Below are 23,253 nucleotides of genomic sequence, written 5' to 3'. Positions count from 1 at the left end.
TTATTAGTAAAATGAAATGGTATTCAGATAATACATTGGGCTATAAACTAGCCAGCTTTTGTTTAATTTGGTATCTTATGTCACATCTAGCCAAGGAAACTGGGTTAGTTCACTTTTAAATAAGATTTAAAAGATGTAATGGCATTTGACATCATCTCCCAGAATCCTTTGCTGTTCAGGCGGTCTTACTATAAATTCTGTCACCCTCTTCGCGTCAGTTGGGGCGAGGCAGAAGAAATTGACGCCTCACCAATCAGAATCCGGAGCTCTTAGCATTCGAGCCAATCAAAGGACTTTGCACTTGCCACGCCCGCTCTCCTTTCTAATCCTCCAGCCAATAGGAGTGAACCTATTTCTCACAGGCCGTGTGCAGCAAGCGTCCTCCAGGAGAAAGCAAAGGTCCCCCAGGGCGCAAGCTCTGGCGTTTGACAAATCAGATTCCCGTATTCAGGTCCTGGAGCCCGCCCATCATCTAGTCTCACTCGTTCCTAAATCATCCCGCCCTCCGAGATTGAGAACCAACGTGCAACGGCGAAGCCATGCTTTCCATCTAGGTGACAAAGATTCTGTCCAATGAGTTTTTAACCCGCCTCTATCGCTCCTCCGCGCCAATCCCTTCCCGGCGAACGAATCTCCTCCAATCGCCGTCGGACGCCGAGAGAGCAATGTAACTCCCAGCCAACAGGACGCCGAGCAGGCCCGTGAGGGACAAGCGGGGCGACCAATCGGCGCCGGCCGCCTTTGTGAGGGAAAGCGGTGGCGTGGAATGTTCGCGAAGCCTCCGACGCCATTGCGCCCCTCAGTGTAGGCCCTCCGCCTATGGCGACCGGGGCCAACGCGACGCCTCTGGGGAAACTGCATCCGCCCCCGCCGCCGGGCAAGACCGGCTATCCGCTTCCTCCTCCCGGATTAGTGATGCAAGGCCCGCCGCCTCCGCCGCCACCTCCAGGCCCCGCGCAGGCCCAGCCTCAGCCGGCCATCCCGAGCCTCATGGCGGCCGCCGGGTTTCCCTTCGCCGCGTTGCCGCCGCCGCCCCCTCCGCCGCCTCCTCCTCCGCCGCCTCAGCAGCCCCAACCACCCCCGCAGCAGCCTCAGCCGCCGCCGCCGCCACCCCCGCAGGCCCAGCAACCTCAGCCGGCCCAGTACGGCCAGTACCGCTTTCCTTCGCCCCCGCCTCCCCAGCAGCCGATGGGCCTCGAGCAGCCGCCGCCGCCCCAGCACCTCCACCTTCTACAGCAGGACGAGGTTGGCCAGGCCGGGGCCGGCAACTCAGGCAAGTGGGGTGGTAATCGCGGTGTATTGGGGGGGGGGAATGTCCTGGTGGGGCGACTCTGATCGCGTCCGGGTATTTGAATGATGTGGTTCTGCTTTACCGCCTTCTGGGCATTTTTTCCTCTCGTTCTAATCTATGACGGTCGACCCACTTTGACCCGTGTCCGCCCCCCCCCCTTTTTTTTTGACAGCAACTGTGGGCGATTTGGGACTTTTATGCAGACTAAAAAGTGCCGTTGAGACCCTTCCTGTTTCTTTTTCATGCATCCTAAATCAAACACGTTAGCCCAGTGTTTCTCAACCGTGGCCACTTTAAGATACTAGACTTCAACTCCCAGAATTCCCCAGCCAGCATGCTTCAAGATGGGTGGACTACAACTCCCAGCATCCCTCAGCAAGCTTGAAGATGGGTGGGTACAATTCCCAACGTTTCCTGGCCCAGCATGGTGGCTGAAGAATTCTGGGAGTTGAAGTCCACCCATCTTCATGCTTCCAAGGTTGAGAAACGCTGCAGAAGCCAGATTTGCCCCTTCCCCCCATTTTCCTTTTTTCCCATAATTAGCCAGTATGCGAACATGTGCCCTATCTTTACGGACATGATAGTTATGTGAATTTGTATTTCTTCTCTAAACATGGCCCTTACTAAAATATGCTCACTTCCTAAGTATCTTTCTGTAAATTTTTGTTTTATTTATTTTGCACGAAGGGCAGGATTGCAAACTGCATTCTAGGATTTGGAAATATTGCCATTTCTTTATTAACTTTATCAGTGGTGCACAATATTGAAATATAAAAATAGTATTTAAAATCTGATGAAAGTACTGTGGTCTATACACAAAGTTGAATTACACTTAAGCAGACTTTTATACTCACACTTAGGCAGGCCAGTGATGACCCATTTGTAATAGACCATGTCAAGATTGATCAGTTAAAAGGCTATTTAGTTTTTTTTTTCTCTGTGGTGTAACCCCATACAATTTGTGATTGTTCACTATATTGAACAAATCCAGAATGCTAATTTTGTCCAAGTTAACATGTCCTTTGATAAAAAAATGTTTGGATATATATCATAAATGTTTTATGCCAACTTTATATCTTCATGTGTTTATTATCTATAAAAGGAATTGTGTGGGATTGTCTAATGCTGCCTTGTATCCAAAGAGATTGTTATGTCATAACTGATGACTATTGGAATAATTTTACATGACATCACTAACATGATTATAATAGTTTTTCTTTTACTGTTAATTAAGTGAAGTATCACCTTAGTCCTTGTTGTTTTGAATTTTACTAGCAGTCTTTTAAATAAAGTACACTTATATTAACTTTCACATTAGACCCGAATTACCGAAAGGAAAATGTTTATGAAGATACAGTATTTAAAAAGAAACTAAAAGACTAAATTTTGTTTTTTAATTATTATAATATAGCACTGTTAAATCATTAAAGACAGTACAATATTTCTCAAGCTTGGAAAGTTTTAAGATGTGTAGGCAAAATGGCATGGTTTAATTTTTAAGTTTTTTACCTGGTTCTTGCTTTGCTGTTCCAATTATAAGATTTGTTCACTTTACTCACATCTGAATTTTTATCAAATGATACTAAATATTTGTGCTGGATATATATGTCTAAAAGGCGGGGGGGGTTTTCCAATTTTGGAGAACTAAAAAAATGGTTTCCTGGTTGTAAGACAGTTGGCCATATTCCCAGTCTGATCTTGCTTATAAGGATTTGGGGCAAGAAATGTGTTTGTATGTGAAATATGAAAAGTGTATGTATGCAGGGCCAAAGTTAGCTATATTTCCAACCACATATAGCTAACCACCAAGTTAGCTATATTGCCATGGGATACCTGGTCCTATAAATTACATTTTGTTTGTAGATTACCCTAATAAAAAGAGGAAGAGGAGCAGGTGGAATCAAGACACCATGGAGCAGAAGACTATCATCCCTGGCATGCCCACAGTCATCCCTCCTGGGCTTACCCGTGAACAAGAAAGAGCTTACATAGGTAAATGCTTGTTCTAGTTTTTGTTCTTTATATCAGTACCGATCCAGAAGCAGTTTCCAATTAACTGTTTGTCTGAGGCATTTTCAGTGTGTGTTTTTGAGAACTTTGGTTATGGCAGCCTTGTCTTCCTTATTTAAATAAATAAACCTGTCTCCACTTAAAGAGTGACTTGGGCTCCATCCCAGCTCCCTGTCCTGTTTAATTGAACCAGTGTCCTCCACAGGCATGGTAGAAGTGGCACAGTCGGTCGAGATGATGGGTTAAAACTTGCTGACATTCACTTGATTGGCAAACTTATTGGCAGGGTCTCTGGATATCTTCATAGACTCCTTGCTAGCTGAGAACACTTAAGAATCCCTTTTCAGGCTGTTTTTGTTTGAAAGCAAGTACCTCTTTCGCAGTGAAATATAGCAAACTAATCTAACCATGGTTCCCTTTCATTTTCTCTTGTGTGGTGATGCTAATTTTTCAAATCTAAAATTGAGTATCCAGAATGATGAAGACCAATGAGAAGAAAGTCTTCTAACTTGTTTTGTTTTGTCATCCTCAAATACTTGAGAGTGGGCTCTGATAGGTTAGCTCTGAGCTCTGAAGTCAAATGTACATACTTGCTGGGAAAGGGATACTGCTTGGTTCAATGGGAATTATGATGTTGGATCTGTTAATTGTGGAACTGGGAGTGGTAACTGTCATTGTATTGTACAAAGGAATGAACATTGTTTTTATTTTGTGTTAGGAAATGTGATATGTACATGTCAATGTCGATCAATGCCGGGACTGAAATCAGCTAGGATTTTCTAATGTTGATTACTATATGCAATCCTTGCCTTTATATAAAACAGGTTTTTCATAACTTACAGCTGTTTAAATTCCTATTTGTTGCATTTGGGTTGCACAGCAATTTTAAAACTCCTTTCTTTTGCATAATTCACTGAGAATTTTGAAATAAAATAATCAGCTATCCAAAGCACTACTGAAGGCTGCTCAGAAATCAGACTGTCATCATGATCCCTGAGTTTCTGCATCAAGAAAATGAAAAACATATCATTTAATGCTGGTTTGAAAAATCAATATTTCCACACTGCAGTTGAAAAGGGGCCATTTTCTTTACATTTCTGAAGTTGATTTTTGGCTTATTTCAATGGGCTCAACACTATTCAGTTTAATGAAGATGTACCGTGCAAACTAATTCTGCAGAAAAGAAATGATACTGATTCAGCAAACTTATAGTTTGCTTGAATAGTCAAGCATTCTCTGGTGTTTGAGTCATTGGATTTAGAAATGTAAATTTCTAATATTTTTGTAAAATTCAGTTCAGTGTGTGAATGGATAGAATGGGATCAGAATTCTCAGTCTGTGCGGAGATAGGAGTGCCGCCCTTGGTTTACTGGAGTGTTCAAGATGGGCTTTGCAGTTCAGTCAAGAAAGATAATTAATGGGAGGGTGGGGTGTGGCTCTCCTTAGCCCTACCAAGCAAAGGTCCACGCGCATCCACAAGAATTCAGGGGCATATCTGTAAGAGGCTCCTGATACATGAAACTGCCTGCAACTGGATAATTTATCATTTGGAACTATTAATAGCAGGTATGAAATATCACCTCAGTTTAATAGTGCAAATTCCATTAAAGAGAGAGCCGTTGTGAAAAATCCCAGACTCTTCTGAAGGAAAGAGTTTAAAATGTTTGAGATTATGAACATTTGGAAACAGTATAAACTCTAAACTTTTTGGAGTTGTCTGTGTTCTTGAAATATAACGGATCAAAGGAAACAAAACCATTCATATCTTGTAACAGAATCTGAAATGGAGCCAAGCACTTTTACAGGTTCTGAAACAGGAATGCTTGGCCTCTGAATTTTAGGCTCTATGTTTCGATTCTTGGAAATGAATTCTGTTTTCACTTCTTCACCTTGAGACAAATTATCTAAAATATCTTTTTTGCCTGCCAATAAATAAGATGCTTGATCTTACCCCTTGATCTGCAACATAGTTGCACTTATTCTTATATTTAACAATAAATGAAAGGTTTTTTTGACTTGATAAAATGTCTAAAAATTACACATGCCTAAAAATTAATACATAATTCTAGATCCATGCCTTTTACTGCCAATATTTCTATTTGAGCATGAAAATAAAAGTTGATTTGGAAAGACAGATCAGTTCAAAATCATTTGCTGTGTGATTTTATAGCGACACTTTCTGATTAGTAAAAAAGATACCTTCTGCGTAGGCTTTGTTTTACTCAGAAACGAATGAATTTTCTTGCTTTGCATCTTTATATCCCTTTCTGTTTTGAAAGGTATCCTGCTTGCTAGCTTTGAAAATAAGCAAAAGATAATGAAAAGCAAACAAAATAACCAGTAAAGGAAAAGAATGAAAAATGTTGATAGACCATGGTTGCGTTAATTAATATAATCTCCTAAAAGGTTACAAGTGTTCTACTCTTGTATTCCTGGATCTCTAATGTAGGTTTGGAAATGTATCCCTTGAAGCCTGCTAGGTTTTCTGTCCTGCCTGATTTAACTTTTAAAAAAATCAAATTAAAAAGTACGTGCAGGAAAGAGTCACATACTGCAGAACCCCTGAAAACAGAATACAGAAAAGCCTGAGTTTGTCCTTGGGCTCCACGTAGGCTGCCTAGCCCAGTTCTTTTAAGTGTGCTGCTCTCTGAAGCAGAGGGAGTTTAAAACCGCAGCCCCCAACCTTTCCGGCTCCATGGACTGCCGGGGAGGGGAGATGGGTTTCATGCACACGCCCACTGCTTGCACCAGTGGAGCTACACACATGTGCCTGCTGGTTTCGCGGCCCAGTTCAGCCCAGTATTGGGCTACGTACTGCAGGTTGGGGACCCCCTGGTTTAAAGTATCTTGGGATAGTGGAAGAGTAGCAGGGATCAGCCTTGCTAGCTTCCTGCCTGGTAAATGGGTACTTTCTGGTTGGGCTGTATCCCCCATGGTACCCATTTCATAAAAGCCATTTCAAATATGCTCACCAGCCCAGTGACATACTGGAAGAACTCTTCTAATAGCCAGTGTTGTTTCCCCAGTTTTTATCCCTGTAGAAAAGGGACCTTGGTATGGGTGTGCATGAAATGGAAAATGTTTTCTTCTGAACTTAAAACCACCCATCACTTGCCACAAATTACAAGCAATCCTGGACTTTCAACCATAATGGAACCTGCCCCTTACAGTCATAAGTTGTGACTGTCGTAAAACAGGTCATGGTGTGACGGGATCCATTTTTATGACCTTTCTTGCACTTCCTTGTAAAGACTGCCACAGCTATAAAGCAAACTGGTGATTTGCTGTGGGCCATTTTTGCCAAAAGCCAGAAGTAAACACCAGTTTTCGGCAAAAACATGAAACACAGTCATACGCTAGAGAAGTAGATACTGTATAGATGATAGTATTATTCCCTTTTTCAAGACGCTGTTATCTCCCTCTTCCATATTCTTCTACACACGCGACTTTCCATCAAGGAAGTTAAGGACTGTGCTCTGTCTTGATACCCTTCTTTAGTTGATAGTATTAGTTGTCTTAGTTGTCATATTACAGTTGTCTTGCACTTGGATTCAAATGTTACATTATGGATCTTTTTAAAAAAGTAACTAAATATCTGACATTTATTAGTCCTGCCTTTAGGTATTCTTTGTCTCTATGCAGAATTGGATAACCAGCAAGTGAAAGAACGCTTGTTAAGATTTTGCATAACTGTGTATTTCAGTGTTTAGTTTATACAGGTGTAAGATTTTATCAATCATAAGTTACCAGCATTTAGTATTTATGAGTTAGGAGAAACAAGACCTGCAAACCATAATCCCCAAAAAGATGTTTCTGGTTATGTACTGTAACTATAATACGCATAAGACACTGAGGCTGATCTGATGTAAGAGTAAGAATTAATGATATTTTAATTCCTATGGAAATCTGTCAGCAAGTTACAGCAAGTTAAGATGGTTATTTTTCAGTGGCTTAGATGTCAGACTCAGTCAAAAAACTTCCTTTTTTAAAAATCTTGAATTATTGTCTTGCTTTCTGATGAATAATTGTTTTTTTAAGACTTGCTTAGAAATAAAAAGGGCCGTTTCTGGATTCCTGGTAAACTTATTTGGCTGACATAACCATTGTAAGGTCTCCTCATTCTTATGTTGATGTTATCAGTCATCCCTTGCAAATTCTCCAGTTCTTCATGCTTTGATGTTGAGATTTCAGATGTTTTTTGGTAACATTGTCTTTTTTTCCATCCTTTTTTCTTTCCTAACCTGGTTTCTTCCAGTGCAACTGCAGATAGAAGACCTGACTCGTAAACTGCGCACAGGAGACCTGGGCATCCCCCCTAACCCTGAGGACAGGTTGGGAAAACAGTTTTAACCAGCTGACAGTAACACTTTTTACCTTTTTCAATAAATTTTTGGTGGCATCATAATGTCAATTCAATGAAGTTCCTTCCTAATGAAATACCTTCAGTGATCTGACTTGACAGGTGGTAGCCAAGATCTGACTGGTAGGGAATGTGTGAAGCCAGACCAGAAAGAGATCAGGTTTCATCTTTGATGTGGGGTTGATAAGCCTGTGTAGGCTGTCATGCTTAACCTGACTTGGGGGGGGGAGGGGGGGAAATGCATGGTGGCCAACTCATTTTAACATGTGCAGTGCTGGTCCTGGCAGAGTCCAGAGGTCTTTCTCACAGGTTCACGCTGAGGAATTCTCAGCCCAGTCGCTGACTGAGAGCAGTCTGGGAACTTTTTCTGACCGCTGATTTTGCAGTATTTTGCAGTGGTGGCTGAAGGGTGTGCACTAACCAGTTTCTTTGGTAACAGCTACTACATAGCAGTGGCCAGTATCTTGCGGTCTGGGCACTACGTACCTACAAGTGCACAGAATTGGACACCTGTGGTGTTGGGATCAAGGGTCATCCCTAAATAAATAACATGCACATGGTTTGATTTTCAAAAAAATTGGCTTCTTAAAATAATTTATCAGAAGGTATAAGCTGGAAGTTGTGTTTTAGCCACATTATACACAACTTACAAGCCAGTACTTGCTGTTAAAAATGGGAATATGGAAGAAAGCCTTTCCTTAAATTTAGCCCATCTGAAATGGCAATTTGGAGGTATAAATAAAAGCGAGGCTGCTAAAACTTTTGGATGCCTTGCAAGAGAGTTTTAAATGTAGCTCTTAAGATACTATATTGCCTGTTACAAAGAGCTGTGAAATGCCTTTTTGGCTTGCTTTTTAATATAATGATGGGATTTAGATTTAAACATAATACGTGAACTTCATGGTGGGAGTAGATTGATGTTCTTTTTATGTTTATAAGAATGACATGGGGTGGTTGGTTTTAATTTAACAGGTGAATGAGGTTAATACAAAACAAGGGGTTATGTTACTCATATATATATATATATATAAGATGTTTGTTGAATAATGTTTCTTTGGATGAGACCATACTGGTTAAAAGATTTGATAACTCTTTTCATTTATTAAAAATGAATTGTTTTATATACTTGCAAAAGGGCATCTGTTATTATTGTAAATGTGAAACCATTAGGTATATAATAAGTTTGAAACTCATAAGGTTTAATCAATTTATTTCATGTCTGCATGTGTCTTTTAAAATTATTAAATTAGTGAATGAGTTTTTTTTAAACTGGCTAGCCATTGCGGATGAGGGACAACGTTCACCTTTTGGGTTGGTTAGGCCAATTTGGGTCCTAGTAATGGAAGTGTAATTTAGACATGATCACTCCTTACCAAACCTGACAATTTTATTTCATATTCTTCTGTTGATGATTCACTTCAGGCTGAGAAGACATGGGGATCAACTGGCTGTAATCAATCACTTTAACCAGCTAGAAAATAGAGATTGTCTAACTAAAATCACAGGGTTTAAATTCTCATTATTTGAAGGATGTATATTTTTTTAACATAACATGACCAACATCTCTTCCCTTCTTGCAGCTGATTCTAAATTTTTATTGCAATATGTTTGGGGGGGCGGGGGAAGATCCATAATATTAACCAGAATTCTAGAGGTGTGGTTAAAAAAAAAAAGCCATAAGCCCAGCTGTGGTAAAATTAAGTTAATTTTATTTTTAACGGCAACGTTTTCCTTGGTTAAACTCTCTGCTCTCTGGGTACCTGAACCCCATGGAGAAAGCAGGTCTGTCTCTAGTGGTTTTAAAGGCCCAGAACATGGCATGAGAAGGGTACATTTGCTCAATTTGTACCTTAACCATTTCCTGACACAATAAACAGCTTCATTTGGTCTTGGTCTGCAGCAGCAGAAGGTAAAGCCAGCACAGAGACATTAACCCTTTCACGTGGTGCCAGTTGAATAGGCTTAATCTGTATTGCCAGCAAGAATTTGATAGAAGCCTAACCTGTCTTGTTACTTCCTGATGTTTAAAAAAAAACAAAAAACAAAGTCCAAAGTTAACCTGAATAATTCTTCATTGATTTATCTCCTGTGGCAGGGTTCTTTCTAATGTATGGCTCCGTGGAATAATGAAGTTGGAAAGTTTGTTCTCTGTGTGAATCAACTTTCTCCATCTTCCCTGCCCCCTCCCCTTTTTTAATAGGCACACTCATGGCAGAGCTGTTGTCATGGCTATGTCTGACACTGTTTTCCTTCCTTCTCCCCAGTAAACCCCCCCCCCCACCTCCCCCAGATTTTTCCTTCTGGCGGTGGTTTGCCATTAACTGCCTTGTCCATGTCACATTAATGGATTTGAAAATTTACACCTTCCTTTCCTGTGGTCTCTTTTAATTTTTTTTTTTCTGAGTTACACTAGAGTTGAGGTGAGCCAGTACTTAATAAGTGGCCTTGAATGTTTTATCTCCCGTGAGAAATCACTGGACGTTGTTCCCCCACAGGTCTCCTTCCCCTGAACCAATTTACAATAGCGAGGGGAAGCGCTTGAACACCCGGGAATTCCGGACGCGGAAGAAGCTCGAAGAAGAGAGGCACAATCTGATAACCGAGATGGTGGCTCTCAATCCAGACTTCAAGCCACCGGCTGATTACAAGTACGTCAGAAGCTGGATTCCTTGATCTGCAAGGCGCATTCAGACAGAGCAGGGGTGTCAAAATGGGTGGGCCACGGGCCACGCCCACCCCAGCTCCACAAAGGCGAAAAACTTGGTGAAATGTCACATGACTCGGCGAGTTTGACACCTGTGAAATAGAGGCCAAAGGGCTGTTTGGGAGTCCCCTAACCTCAGCTAACGTGGCAACCTGACAGGCAGGCACAATAAGGGGGTTTAAAGAGTGTCTGCTCCTTATCACCATCAGCTTCATCTCAGAACAAGGGGGTGCTCTGAACTGACCCTCCCCAGACCTTAAAAGGTCATGTAGGAACAGTGGGAATACGTGGCGTTTCGGTTGCTTTTAATCCTGAAGAGCCTTTGTGGTCCTTTACTGCTGGGCAGGTAATGCTGTCTTGTCTGTACAAATGAACAGCCACGATGCTGAATTTTAATCTTATCTGTTGTTCAAGTAGCCACACTTGGAAAACTTTGGGATTACAGGTAGTCCTCCACTTACAATTGTGCCAAAAATTTATGTTCCTAAGTGGAAAATTCCTTAAGTCATTTTACAACTATTCCTGCTAGTTATGGTTAAGTGAATCACTGCTGTTGTAACTTTGAACGGTCACTAAACAAACTTGTAAGTCGAGGACTACCTGTATTATTTGTACTATTTTTGAGGAAGATACGGTCAAAACTTTGAAGTTGTCCCTACTTCCAGCATGTCTTGACACAAGAGACTCTTGGAGTCCGTGCAGTCTTGTTTTATGAGGGAGGGAAGAGTGTGTAAATTTGTTTCTTGTCCGTTCTTTCCAGACCTCCAGCAACTCGAGTGAGCGATAAGGTGATGATTCCGCAGGATGAATATCCTGAGATTAACTTTGTTGGGCTTCTGATTGGACCTAGGTATGGAAATGCTTCAAGGATGATGGGGGTGGGATGGGGGGAGTGGCGATGGCAGATGCATAAAATGGTGGTGGCAGCGCGTTACCCACATCTCTAGTGGGGCAAACGTGCTCTATGGTTCTAGATGAAGTATGGAAAGTATATTTTCCTGACATAGCCTTTAGTGATTTTAATCTTAAGGGGAGGCTCATCTAGAACCCATTGCATCATTCCCTGGTGGCACAGTGGTTAGACTGCAGTATTGCAGGCTAATTCTGCCGACTGCCAGGAGTTCCAATTCATACCAGGCTCACGGTTGATTCAGCCTTCCAGCCTTCTGAGGTCGGTAAAATGAGGACCCAATTGTTGGGAGCAAGAGGCCGACACTAACAAACTGCTTAAAGAAGGTTGTGAAGCACCGTGAAGCGGGATATAAGTCTTAAGTGCTATTGCTGCTCCTTTATATAGTGAAGTACCATTTCCCAGACTTGAGGCTGTTACTGGTGGAAACTCTTTCTCTCTTAACCAGGTTGTCCAGCATTGGCTGCCTGATGTAATCTCTCAATCCCTTTTCAGGGGTAACACACTGAAAAACATTGAAAAAGAGTGTAATGCCAAGATCATGATCAGGGGTAAAGGATCCGTGAAAGAAGGAAAGGTCGGACGGAAAGATGGCCAGATGTTGCCTGGCGAAGACGAGCCCCTGCATGCTTTGGTCACTGCCAACACGATGGAGAACGTGAAGAAGGCTGTGGAACAGGTAGGCCGCGTGGGCCTCTTGGGCTCGGGGTAAAAAGACGCGTAGCCCTACACTCGGAAGCGAGGCAGGCACATCGCCGAGTTATATCCAAACTACCCCCTCAAACATGGTAACCAGAGGATAGATACAGCATCGGTAAAGCATCACTTTAAGAGTGAAGCGGTGAGACAAAGCCAACGTGGAATAATTGGGATATACAATTGTTTGCCAAACGCCCCGGTTTTGTTTACATGGTGGTGGGGATGCTACAATGGCTGTAACTTTAGGCAGAAATCGTAATTCTGAACAGCTGCTGAACGAAGAGCCGTAATGAAGGACTGCCCGTATTTATTTCTAAAACGCCTTCGGTGCCTTGTAGCTAGAAATGGAAGTCATGTCCATGGCTTGGCCTTGTGGAACTGAAGATCTCCCTGCAGTTGTGCTGGGACTGGGCACGTCTCAGCCGGTAGAGCCTCCAGGAGTCGCAGTCCCAAAACCTGGGGCACGCTGGGTTGGGGGAGAGAGTTCAGACAGTCAGTGTTCATCGCCATTTCCAGAAAGTGCCTGGCCTAAGTACCAGGAAGACTTGTTCCATCCCGCAGGAGAGCTAGACTGTATGCTTTCCGTGCCAGGATGCTGATGTTCTCAGGCCAAGTCCATCAAAAGGAAGGCGCCAGGGTTGCCATAGAAACTAGTCAGCGAGCAGTAACCGAGTGGGTGCCAAGGATCCCCCCGTGAAACCCACTTGTCTTCCTAAGCCTGATCAAATGTCAGTCCCTTGTATGGTCTTCCGGAAGAGTAGAATTGAACACAGTACAATAGAACTTTATGGTCTCTTCAAAGGTACGCTAACCAGCTCTCAAAAGATAACCATTATGCACATACCCCACATACGCATATGACCCAGAGAAACATTACAGTCTTTTTCTCAAGGGAGGGGCTCCGATTTAGCAGGAAAGGTAGCGGAAATTAAGGCCTTGCCTGGAATGCCTGTCAAATCGTTTGGCTGTTTGTCAGATGGAGGCAAGAAACGATTGGACTTAGATGGGTTCTTGGGCCATCCCCTTTCAAAGTGGGGGGGGGGGAGCAGCAAAAGGCTGAGGGTCATTCCTCTTGGGTGGTGAGCAGCATCCCTGGACGGGGATGCCCAGCTGTATTTCCCCAAAGGAAGATGGCTGCTCGGTCCTCGCCCGGAAACGTGCTCTTGAGAGGACCCAGAAGCCACGTGGGCCTTTTGTCTCTCCCAGATCAGGAATATTCTGAAGCAAGGCATTGAGACCCCCGAGGATCAGAATGACCTGCGCAAGATGCAGCTGCGGGAGCTGGCCCGCCTCAACGGGACCCTGCGTGAAGATGACAACAGGTAGTAGGGTTTGGGGCAGCCTGAGTGGGAGGCTGCCGGGAAGAGCCCTTCCTCCGTTAGCCCTGCTCTGATTCGCTTCTCTCCTGTCTGAAGGATTCTACGTCCATGGCAAAATACGGAGACTCGCAGCATCACCAATACCACCGTCTGCACCAAATGTGGGGGAGCCGGACACATAGCGTCGGACTGCAAATTTGCCCGGTAAGCCTCTGGAGTCGCTTCGCCGTCCTCTGGGTTTCTCCTTGTGCTGAATTGCAATGCCCGTGCCATGCTCCCTTGGAGGAATCTGCTCAAGACCTCTGCAGTTTGGCCGTGTGCTAATGATCCCCCAGGGTGTTGGGGTTTGTCAGCCCTCCGAGGCAAACCAGACAGGAAGCACAACCCACACGAGCACCTTATTACAAGGCTGCGTTAATAGAAGCGTGCAAGTCTGAAGGTGCCGACGGCCTGCTGCTACTTTTAGCTGCCTGATCGACGTGAGGGCCCCTCCCATGGGCTAAACCAGGAAAGGAAACTCCTGGCACATCTTTTTAGCAAGAGTAAATCACTTTACCTGAAGATTCCTAGGGGTACAGAAGTAGAAAAGCCAATTCGAACAGTTTCGTGCGCAAACAGCAATGGAAAACTTCCCCTTTTCCTCTGATTGTCCTACTGCATCTAGCCAATCGTTACACTCGCTTTCTTTTGGGGACTGTCTCCGCCTCGGACTTTCCCAGCTGAGGACTTTGGGGTGCTCCCTTGGATTCCTTGGCGCTCCCTGATACCTCCCCCTGCACTCTAGTGCTTTCCCTCCCTCCCTCCCGTTGTTGCTGCTCTCTGGTTGGGAGCCAAGCATGACGGGTCCTGCTTCCTAGGTGTCTGGCTCTTGATCACGGGGGGCTCCTGCCTCCCATCGCTAATCGTAGGCTAGGCACCATCTCTTTCCCCCAGGGCCATCCACACATTTTGGTACAGTATGCGTGAGATCAAGCATCCTTTTCTCTGGACAGGCCTGGCGATCCCCAGTCGGCACAAGATAAAGCCCGCATGGACAAGGAGTATTTGTCTCTGATGGCCGAACTGGGAGAAGCTCCGGTACCAGCTTCTGTGGGATCCTCTTCCGGACCCTCGAACCCGCCCTGCCCAGTGGCCCAAGGCCATCGGGGCCAGGAAGCAGCCAGCCGCCTCCCGTGAGTACCCGGAACCTTCCATGGGGGTGGGGGTTTCCATAGCGGGTGTCCCACGACGGGGGCAGTTGCATCTTGTGCTCGGCTGCTGACCTGCTGCCTGGATGGGGGCGTCCCAATGGCGTGAGGGTCTCTGGGGCAGAACGGAGGGTCTCTCCTCGCTCTCCGACGGTTGGCCTGACCCTCCTTTCCTTCCTCCTCTTAGAGCCGCCCCCCCTGGATGAATTCTGGCCCTTCGGAGAGCAGGCCCTTCCACAACATGCACGGGGGCAGCGGGGGCAGCAGCGGCGGCAGCAGCGGGAGCAGTAGCAGCGGGGGACCCACGGGCCCAAGCGGCCCCCACAACTTCCCTCACCCCATGTCGAGCATGGGGGGGCACGGGGGCGGCCACCCAATGCAGCACAACCCCAGTGGGCCCCCGCCTTGGATGCAGCCTCACAACCCCCCCATGAACCAGGGGCCACATCCCCACGGGCACCCCGGCCCCCACCACATGGGTGAGTACAAGCCAGAAACCCCCCCGGGGGGGGGGGCAGGAAGGCCAGGGAGGGGCAAGGCGGGGCCCCCTTCCTGGGTCTACTGGAGGGGAGGGGGGTCCCTCCTTTGAAGTGCCCCGGGTTCGTGGCTGCTCGGTCCCGGGAAGGGTGGGGGGGTGGGTCTGCTTCCTTCCCGCTGTTGCTAAGGCTGCGGTCTCTCCTTCCCTTAAGATCAGTACCTGGGCAATGCGCCAGTGGGCTCTGGGGCCTATCGCCTCCAAGGAAAAGGTGAGCTGGAGCTTGACGGGCGAGGCACGGTGGGGGTCCTTCGGGGAGCACACGGAGGGGGTGTGTGTGTGTGTGCCGGGGGTGGGGGTGTGGGGAGCTTCCCGCCTTCTGCTGACCTGGCTCTCTGGCCCCGCAGGTATGATGCTGCCTCCAATGGGTATGATGCCCCCTCCGCCCCCTCCGCCCAGTGGCCAGCCTCCCCCGCCTCCCTCTGGTCCTCTCCCCCCATGGCAGCAGCAGCAGCAGCAGCAGCAACCGCAGCAGCCGCCTCCCCCGCCTCCCAGCAGCAGCACCCCCTTGCCATGGCAGCAAAGTGAGTAAGAGCACTTCTTTTACCTTCTGCTCCCCAGTCGGTCTCCCCACCCCCACCCCCCCCCCCGCCCTGGGTCAGGCCTGCCCGGCGCCCCCGCCCCCTTCCCCTTCCTCGGTTATAGCCACCCTCCTGCCTGCAGAAAGCTGACTCCATGCCATCTCCCGGGGTGTAACCTTTCTCAGGCCCCCAGGGCAGCCCCCCCCCAGGCAGGGCCAGTCTGGCGCTTAAGCCCCGGGCCTTGGGGGGGCATGAGGCTCCTGGTCATTCCTGGCTAAAAAAAAGGCCCGCGGTCCTGGGAGGGCTGGGAAAACCTTTTCAGGACGGTTCAACGGATGAGCCTTCTCTCCTTCCACTGGGGACGGGGGTGGGGGTGTCGGCCATTTCCCTCCCCGCTGGACCCCCGGACCTGAGCTCCGGGCTGACCCGGGTCTCTCTCTGCTTCCAGATACGACGACCACCACCACGAGCGCTGGCACCGGGGGCCTCCCTCCATGGCAGCAGCAGCAGGGGGCGGGGGCAGCAACTTCTTCGGGGGCCCCTCCGATGCAAGGCAGCCCCTCCATGGTGCCTTTGCCTCCCGGGGTCCAGCCTCCGCTGCCCCCGGGCCCCGCCTCCTCCCCCGCCCCCGCCTGGCTCCGCGGGCATGATGTACGCGCCTCCCCCTCCTCCGCCTCCCATGGACCCTTCTAATTTTGTCACCATGATGGGGGTGGGGGTGCCGGCCTTGCCGCCCTTCGGCATGCCCCCGGCCCCCCCGCCGCCCCCTCCCCAGAACTGAAGAATCTTTTTATTTCCTGTCCTGTTGCTTTTCTCCTCACCAATGCAGAGCCAGGAATTGGACTTGGGGGGGGGGGCGGGGGGGAAAAGGGAGCTGGCCCGACACCGAAAGCGGGAAAGTTGTGCCCTTGTTGTGTGTCTCTCTGGAGGGACTCGGATCGATCTCCCTCTCTCGGCCGATGGACGGGGGTCTTTCCGTAGCTGAGCCTGCTCTCCTGAACCCAGAGCCTCCTGCGCTCGCTCCTTTCAGCGGTTCCCCCCAGGGGGAGAGAGGGACCAGGTCCAGGCAGGCAGGGGAGGAGGGGGCTGGAGGGGGCTGGGGAGGAAGCACTCGGGTCCCTCTTCTTCTTCTTCTTCTTCCTCCTCCTCCTCCTCTTCCTCTTCCTCCTGCCAGATAGGCTTTTTTCCTTTCCTTTCCTCTTCAGTTCTCTCTGCAGCCATTTCAACCCTCTGCTTTTTAAACCCCTCTTGACCCCCCCACCCTCTTTGGAGGCCACATGCACCAAATTGAGCTGGGTGTGTGTGTGTGTGTGTGTGTCAAGGATGCTTCTCCCCCCGCACCCTCCCCCAAGTCTCGGTCACTTCGGGTCATGTCTTTTAAAACCCTTCCTCCCGAAGGCCGAGGAGGGAGCATCTCCGCCTCTCCTCAAGTCCACCAGCTTGGAAACTCTGGGTATTTTTCCCCCTCTTCTTTTTTACACTGCAGTTTTGTGGTCCGGGGTGACCCCCTCCCTTGATTGAATGGCTTCTGTTGAAAACGACGTGTGTGTATGTGGGCGTTCCTGTCTCCTGTAACCATTTTCTTAATTGCTTTTTGTTTTCGTTTTGGGGTGTGTGTGTAAGAACAAAATCCGATTCAGAAAAATAAATGCCGCTTTTAAAATAGCCCCGTTGCCCTTCTCTGCCTTTCCTTGAAAGGGTCTTCCAGCTGCCGGCAGAGGGAAGGAAAGAGGGTCTTTCTCTCCCATTTCGGCCCACTGGATGGCAAGGCGCCGCCGTCATCGTGGGGACGGTTCTGGTGAAAAGTCACAGAAATTGTCCCTAACACAAGTCAAAGGGACCCTTTTTTTTTTCTTTTCTGGCAGTGGCCATGAGGTTTTAAGCCAGTTTCCTTTCAAAAATTAAGCTGTTGACAAAGGACCGTTGAGATATTATTAAAAGAAGAGAAATGGAGGCTCCTCAGCTCTGAAACAGCCCCCTTGAACCTTTCCCATGGACGAGGCTCGGCTCGGTCTCGGCTGTGAGAGCCTCCGGGAGCAGCAGCGGTCGCTCTCTGTGGTTGGCGTGGTGTGCCGTAAACGGTGGTTTATAAGCCCCGGTCCGCTCGTTCGATACGGCTAAGCGAACATAGCCGTGATGGGCTTAGGGTGTCGTGCAAATAGCCACACACACACACACACACACACACACACACAGCCAAGTCCGGCTTCCACGGTGGAATAAATGTAAGTTCTGTGTTCTGGTGGCGTTTCCAGGACGGCCTCTTTCGGGGGAGGGCCTTATCCACCACCTGAATGCAGAAGGGCCCTCGGCAAAGAACAGGCTGTTCCGAGCCTCCAGCAGTTTGCAATTGTCTCTGCTATCCCCCCCTGGACTCGGCCCACAAGTGGCATTCAAAGCCCAATTTTTTTGGGGGGTGGGGTGGGGGGGACAACGACAACAGTGCAGTCCAAAGTGGCTGAAACCTGCGCTGGGCTTTTGTTTCCCGGGCCCTTGGCTGCCCCTTTTCTCCCTCACCTCTGCCAAAAACGCGGCGTGTGGAGCGAGACCTTCCCGGTTTCTGGTGGAGGCTGGAGAATTTCAATTGGGCAGCCCGGGGTATGTGTGTGTGTGTGTGTGTGTGTGTGTGTGGTTGCTTCTCTTTTCCCCCCTCCCTCCCTCAACAGGCCAGCCAGGGGATGGGGGAACAACCACCAGAGCCCAGCCAGGAGGTGGGCTGAGAAGGGTGGGGGGGTCTTCAACCTTGACCGCTTTAAGGCTGGTGGACTTCAACTCCCACAATTCTTCCTCCTCCGGTCAATGTGAGCTCAGGAATTCTGGGAGTTGAAGTCCACCAGCCTTAAAACTTGCCCAGTTTGAGGGCCCCTGGCTTTGAATAAGGAGCTTGGGGTGGAGGGAAGAGGGGTCCTTCCTCCAGTGCAGTCTCTCAGGGGGCTCAGCAGAAGGCACCCCAAGAGCCCTTCGGTTTTATCTAAGCCTGCTTCCATCAAGGGATGGGAGTTGTAGTCCAGAGAGCGCCCCTCTCCCCCGTCTTTGCCAAATGCATCTCAGCCTCTCTGACTTTTAAGATGTGCGGACTTCCAATTCCCAGCATTTCCCCACTTCAACTTCCAGAGTCCGTGGGTGTTACGTTCTGTGGACTTCCAACTCCCAGCAGTCCCCAGTCCTCAGGCAGGCTGGGGATTCTGGGAGTTGAAGGCCACGAGAAACATTAGGCACAGGGAGAAATACCCTAAGGGAACTTGCTGGGTTTTTACTGTATACCAGATGAAGTTTAATTATAGAACAAACCACAACAGGCTTGTTGACCCTGAACACCCAAGGCCACAGGCCGTTGACAGAAAGGGATGGGCCCAGTGTGTTTGTTCTTCGTTGAACTTAAAGGAGCATCTCTAAAAACAGTTACTTGTCTTAGGAGAAAACGGGCGAGCTGATCGACGGTTGCAAACCAACTTCAAGCCAACTTGGTTGCAAGTCCTATTCAAAGAGAACTGGGCTGCCTTTGGGGTTGTAGACAGAGCCGCCAGGCTGGACCAAAGCTCCCGGGGGGCGGGGGGAAAGGCTCGGATATCTCCTGTATTTATTAAAATAGAAATAACCCCCAAATTTCTTAACGGTAGAAATGCTCGTTCCGTGGGCGCATTTTGAAATGGTGTGCTGAGTTGTCCCAGGGGGGGTGTGGAGCTGGAGTGGATCCGCCATCCTTGAGGATCCTGCATAACTTTCTGGCCGATCGGATTTCAGCTCCCAACTGGCCCTCCGTTTCATATTTGACCTTTAGCAGGCCGGAGAAGGTTGCCCTTGCTCCTTGTCTCCTCCTCCTTCACAGCTTGGGGTGACTAAGAAAGGGTTCGAGTTCCCGCCTGCCATTTTCGGGCAGGGTGGGTTTCTGAGCCGCCTAACAAAATCCACCCTGGGTCTGCTCAGCCACCGGATCCTTCCTCTCCAGCTCCTATAGGGTCACCCCATGTATTTGTCATTTGGGAACCTCAGGCTGTTGAAATTCACGGCTGCGATCTGCTACGCCAGTTTTTCTGAAGCATGGCCAGATTTTAAGACCCGTGGAGTTCAATACCCAGAATTCCCCAGCCAGCCATGCCAATTCTGGGAATTGAAGTCCACAGGTCTGAAAACGCGGCCGAGCTTCAGAAAGACGGCTATCCTGGGCTAAAAATGGCACAATTGATCCGATTGGGCTGGGATCTCGTTGCCTCCTAGATCCTCTCAGGGAAACAGTCATGCTCAGAGGAGAAACGGCTATGACGTCGAAGCTGTCGACTCTGGATAGCAAAGCATCCTTCCTAATACCTGTTTGAAGTTGGCCTCCTGTTTAAAACTGTAAGGACTAGAACCTTTTACGTCAAGGACTGATTCATGGGACCCAAGTCACTTTATCCCAAACCTGATAACACTTTAAAAAGATGTTACCACGGCTGTCTGGGGGGTCCTTGATTTAGTACCTTCCAACTCCCATAACTCCTACTCGAAACAGAGCAGCCATGCCAGCAAGGGACTCTGGGAATTGTAGTCTAAATACCTGGCGCGCACATGGTTGTGAAACAGTTCCAACCATTGTATTTACATGCCAGTTGTCCAGCATCCAAATGTTTATTATATGACCATAGGGATGCTGTAATGGCCATAAGTTTGTAACTGAATGGTCGCTAAAAGAATGGTTGTAAATCAAGGACTATATAGGGTGAAATATTGGGGGGATCAATAAAAATCTGGTTTCCTTATGGACATGTCCACCTCAGGTATACAGTATTTACCTGGGAATGGGGAACAACATTCACATGTAAAAAAAAAATGACCCATGCAAACTGTATCCCAAAAGATTGTAGCTATCCAAAATTGCTGAGTTCTGTATCAGTTGGTTTTTTTTATCATTATCGGTGCAAATCGGAACCGGATTTAGCTGTAAAAGACCCTGGGCCTTTTTGTCCTTCTCCCTTGGAGGTTGTGCTCGGTTGCCCTGGGATCGGAGCTGGATGCAGCTTGAATGGTTTGCACTCCGTCCTCTGAAAGCCACTGACCAGCTCAGCCTTTTTCCTCGTGGATATAATTCAGTGGCGGGTGTGGAAGTTTCCAAAGTTGGGTTCAATCTCCCCGTGGATTGCTCTCCCTTTCGGGGAGCTACAGAGGCCCCGACTGCAAAACGAAAAACGCGTTTTCCAGAAAAATTCCTTCCTCTGCATCGGGTGCACGGCAAACCCCACAAGAATGGAAAGTATACGGAGCGTACAACTTACGGAAGGCGATGCGGCGAGGACACAACATTTTTCATCCCCAGACCACCCTTGGATTGCAACGCTAGCTTGGTTGTTGCCCTTCACTTACAATCCTCGGTTCTGTTGCGTGTTTGTGGATCTCTCCCTGCTTAGGGCACCGGACATCCAGAGCAACCTTGCAGTCACCTGCTTGGCCTGGAAACGCACCGGGGTTTGGTTTTATTTTGCCTTTTAGTTGGCAGGTTGTCCTCGACATACAGCAGTTCATTTAGTTAACCAAAGTTAAACAGCGCTGGAAAATGAGACTTATGACCTTTTTTCACAGTTCCCACCTTTGCAGCATCCCCTACGACCACCGTAGTGATCCAAATTCAGAGGCTTGGCAACTGGTTCCCATTTACGACGGTTGCAGGGCTCTGGGATCATGGGATCCCTTTTGGAAACCTTCCCAAAGGAAGCCAGATTCACTTAGCAATTGTGGTAAGAAAGGTCTTAAAATGGGACAAACCTTTCTTAACAAGCGTCTCGCTCAACAGAAATTTTGGTCTCAACTGTGATCATAAGTTGAGGACTGTTATTATTTGTTTTTTTTTTATTATTTATATGAGGCCTTTACTATTTTTAGAAATAATTCCAGGCAGCAAACACAGCCCACACACCTCCCTCCTATTTTCCCCACGCCAACAACTCTCTGAGGTAGGTCAGGCTGAGGGAGAAGGTGTGGCCCAAAGGCACCCAGCTGGCTTTCATGGCAGGACTTGAACTCGCGGTCTCTTGCTTTCTACCGTGGTGCCTTAACCACTAGACCAAACTGACTCTCTTTCAAGGGGTTTTGGGGGATCTGAACAGCCGATGCTCAGTTGTAAGCCTGCTGGAGAGGCTCCTTGACCTAAAAGGCCGGGGGGAGATGACTACATCTCCCAGACTGCCTTGGGGCAGACTTGACAGGTTAGAGGGGGCCTGAGGTTGGGCTAAGTGGTCCAGGCTGCAGCCAGCTGAGCCCGGTGACCTTTCTCTGAAAGCCACTATTTATAGGCATGCCAGTGAGTGACAGGCACAGTGTGTGTGTGTGTGTTGTGTGTCTGTGTGATGTGTGCCCCGATTCCCTTGCTGGAGGAATCCTGGCAGCTGCCCCGTCCCTTTCCAGGATCACCCAGTGCCAACAAGCCACTTCTCCATCACCCAGGAGCTCCAGGCCTTTTCAAGGCTCCTCCCCGTCCACAACAAGATGTACGGCTGCCAAGAGGCCACCCCACCCTCAAAGAGTTTTACAGTATGTGGCATGATCGTGCTGACTGGGAGCGATGGGAGTTGTAGTTCTGCGGCGTCCAGAAGGTCTTCAAATTGCCTCAGGTTGGCCGAAAGTAGATAAAGCCACGGCTCGTGTCCCTGTTTGAAGCCGGCCGCGTCTTTACAGTATAACACTTAGAGTCATGAGGACTAGATGCTTGTACTCTTTGAGAACTAGTTGCTGTGTGCCTCTTGGGGTCACACAAATACACACACACATGAACCCAATACAGAAGGCAGATGAGATTCTGCTGAAACGTTGCTACAACTTTAAAAGCACAACTATAATGACGTGGGAAAATTCCCGAACAAAGCCGAATACCATACATGTAACTACCCGCGAAAACGTGTGTGTGTGTGTACGGCATTCAGCTTTGTTCGGGTATTTTCCCACGTCATTACAGTTGTGCTTTTAAAGTTGTAGCGACGTTTCGGCAGAATCTCATCTGCCTTCTGTATTGGGTTCATGTGTGTGTATTTGTGTGACCCCAAGGGGCACACAGCAACTAGTTCTCAAAGAGAACAAGCATCTAGTCCTCATGACTCTAAGTGTTATACTGTAAAGACGCGGCCAGCTTCAAACAGGGACACGAGCCGTGGCTTTATCTACTTTCAGCCAACCTGAGGCAATTTAAAGTCCTTCTGGACGCTGCAGAACTACAACTCCCATCGCTCCCAGTCAGCACGATCATGCCACGTACTGTAAAAGTAAACGATATATAGCTGTATTCCAGTATTTGAGGGGCTCCCCCAAAGAAGAGAGGATACTGAAGGCAGGACACGAAGCAACTGATGGAAACTGGAATCAAGGAGAGAAGCAACGATGGAACTAAGGAGATGATTTCCTGACAAAACAATCAGGGGAACAGCTTGCCTCTAGAATACAGTAACACGAAGTTGGGAGGGACCTTGGAGGTCTTCTAGTCCAACCCCTGTTCAAGCAAGAGATCTCCAACCATTCCAGACAAATGTCTACGGAGATTCTCAACCATCCAGGTCATGATTATCCCCCAAAGTTGCGGGTGCTCCAACATTGGAGGTTTTTAAGAAGAGATAGGACAGCCATCTGTCTGGAATGGTATAGGGTCTACTGCTTGAGCAAGGGGTTGGACTGGATGACCTCCGAGGTCCCTTACAATCCTATGATTCTGTGTTCTAAGCAGTGCTTCTCCACCTGTGGGTGCTCCACCGTGGAG

At 48.0% G+C, this 23,253-nt stretch overlaps 1 protein-coding gene across 1 annotated transcript; it reads left to right on the top strand.

Annotated features, from left to right (window-relative positions):
• Window positions 1-691: 691 nt before the first annotated feature.
• SF1 (splicing factor 1) lies at window positions 692-16,455 on the top strand. The gene is given in 15 exon segments (XM_087913765.1): window positions 692-1,273; window positions 3,155-3,283; window positions 7,557-7,632; window positions 10,157-10,309; window positions 11,126-11,215; window positions 11,771-11,954; window positions 13,181-13,296; window positions 13,390-13,497; window positions 14,286-14,413; window positions 14,416-14,465; window positions 14,668-14,959; window positions 15,170-15,226; window positions 15,363-15,539; window positions 15,985-16,144; window positions 16,146-16,455. Coding segments are annotated over 15 exon segments (2,346 nt in total). The 5' UTR covers window positions 692-819; the 3' UTR covers window positions 16,318-16,455.
• Window positions 16,456-23,253: the final 6,798 nt, after the last annotated feature.

Source organism: Pseudonaja textilis, chromosome 16 (assembly GCF_049901715.1).
Source record: "Pseudonaja textilis isolate UNSWEBS1 chromosome 16, rPseTex1.2, whole genome shotgun sequence".
Classification (NCBI taxonomy): domain Eukaryota; kingdom Metazoa; phylum Chordata; class Lepidosauria; order Squamata; family Elapidae; genus Pseudonaja; species Pseudonaja textilis.
The sequence above is the reverse complement of the archived record's forward strand: the minus strand, read 5'-3'. Positions and strand labels throughout refer to the sequence as shown.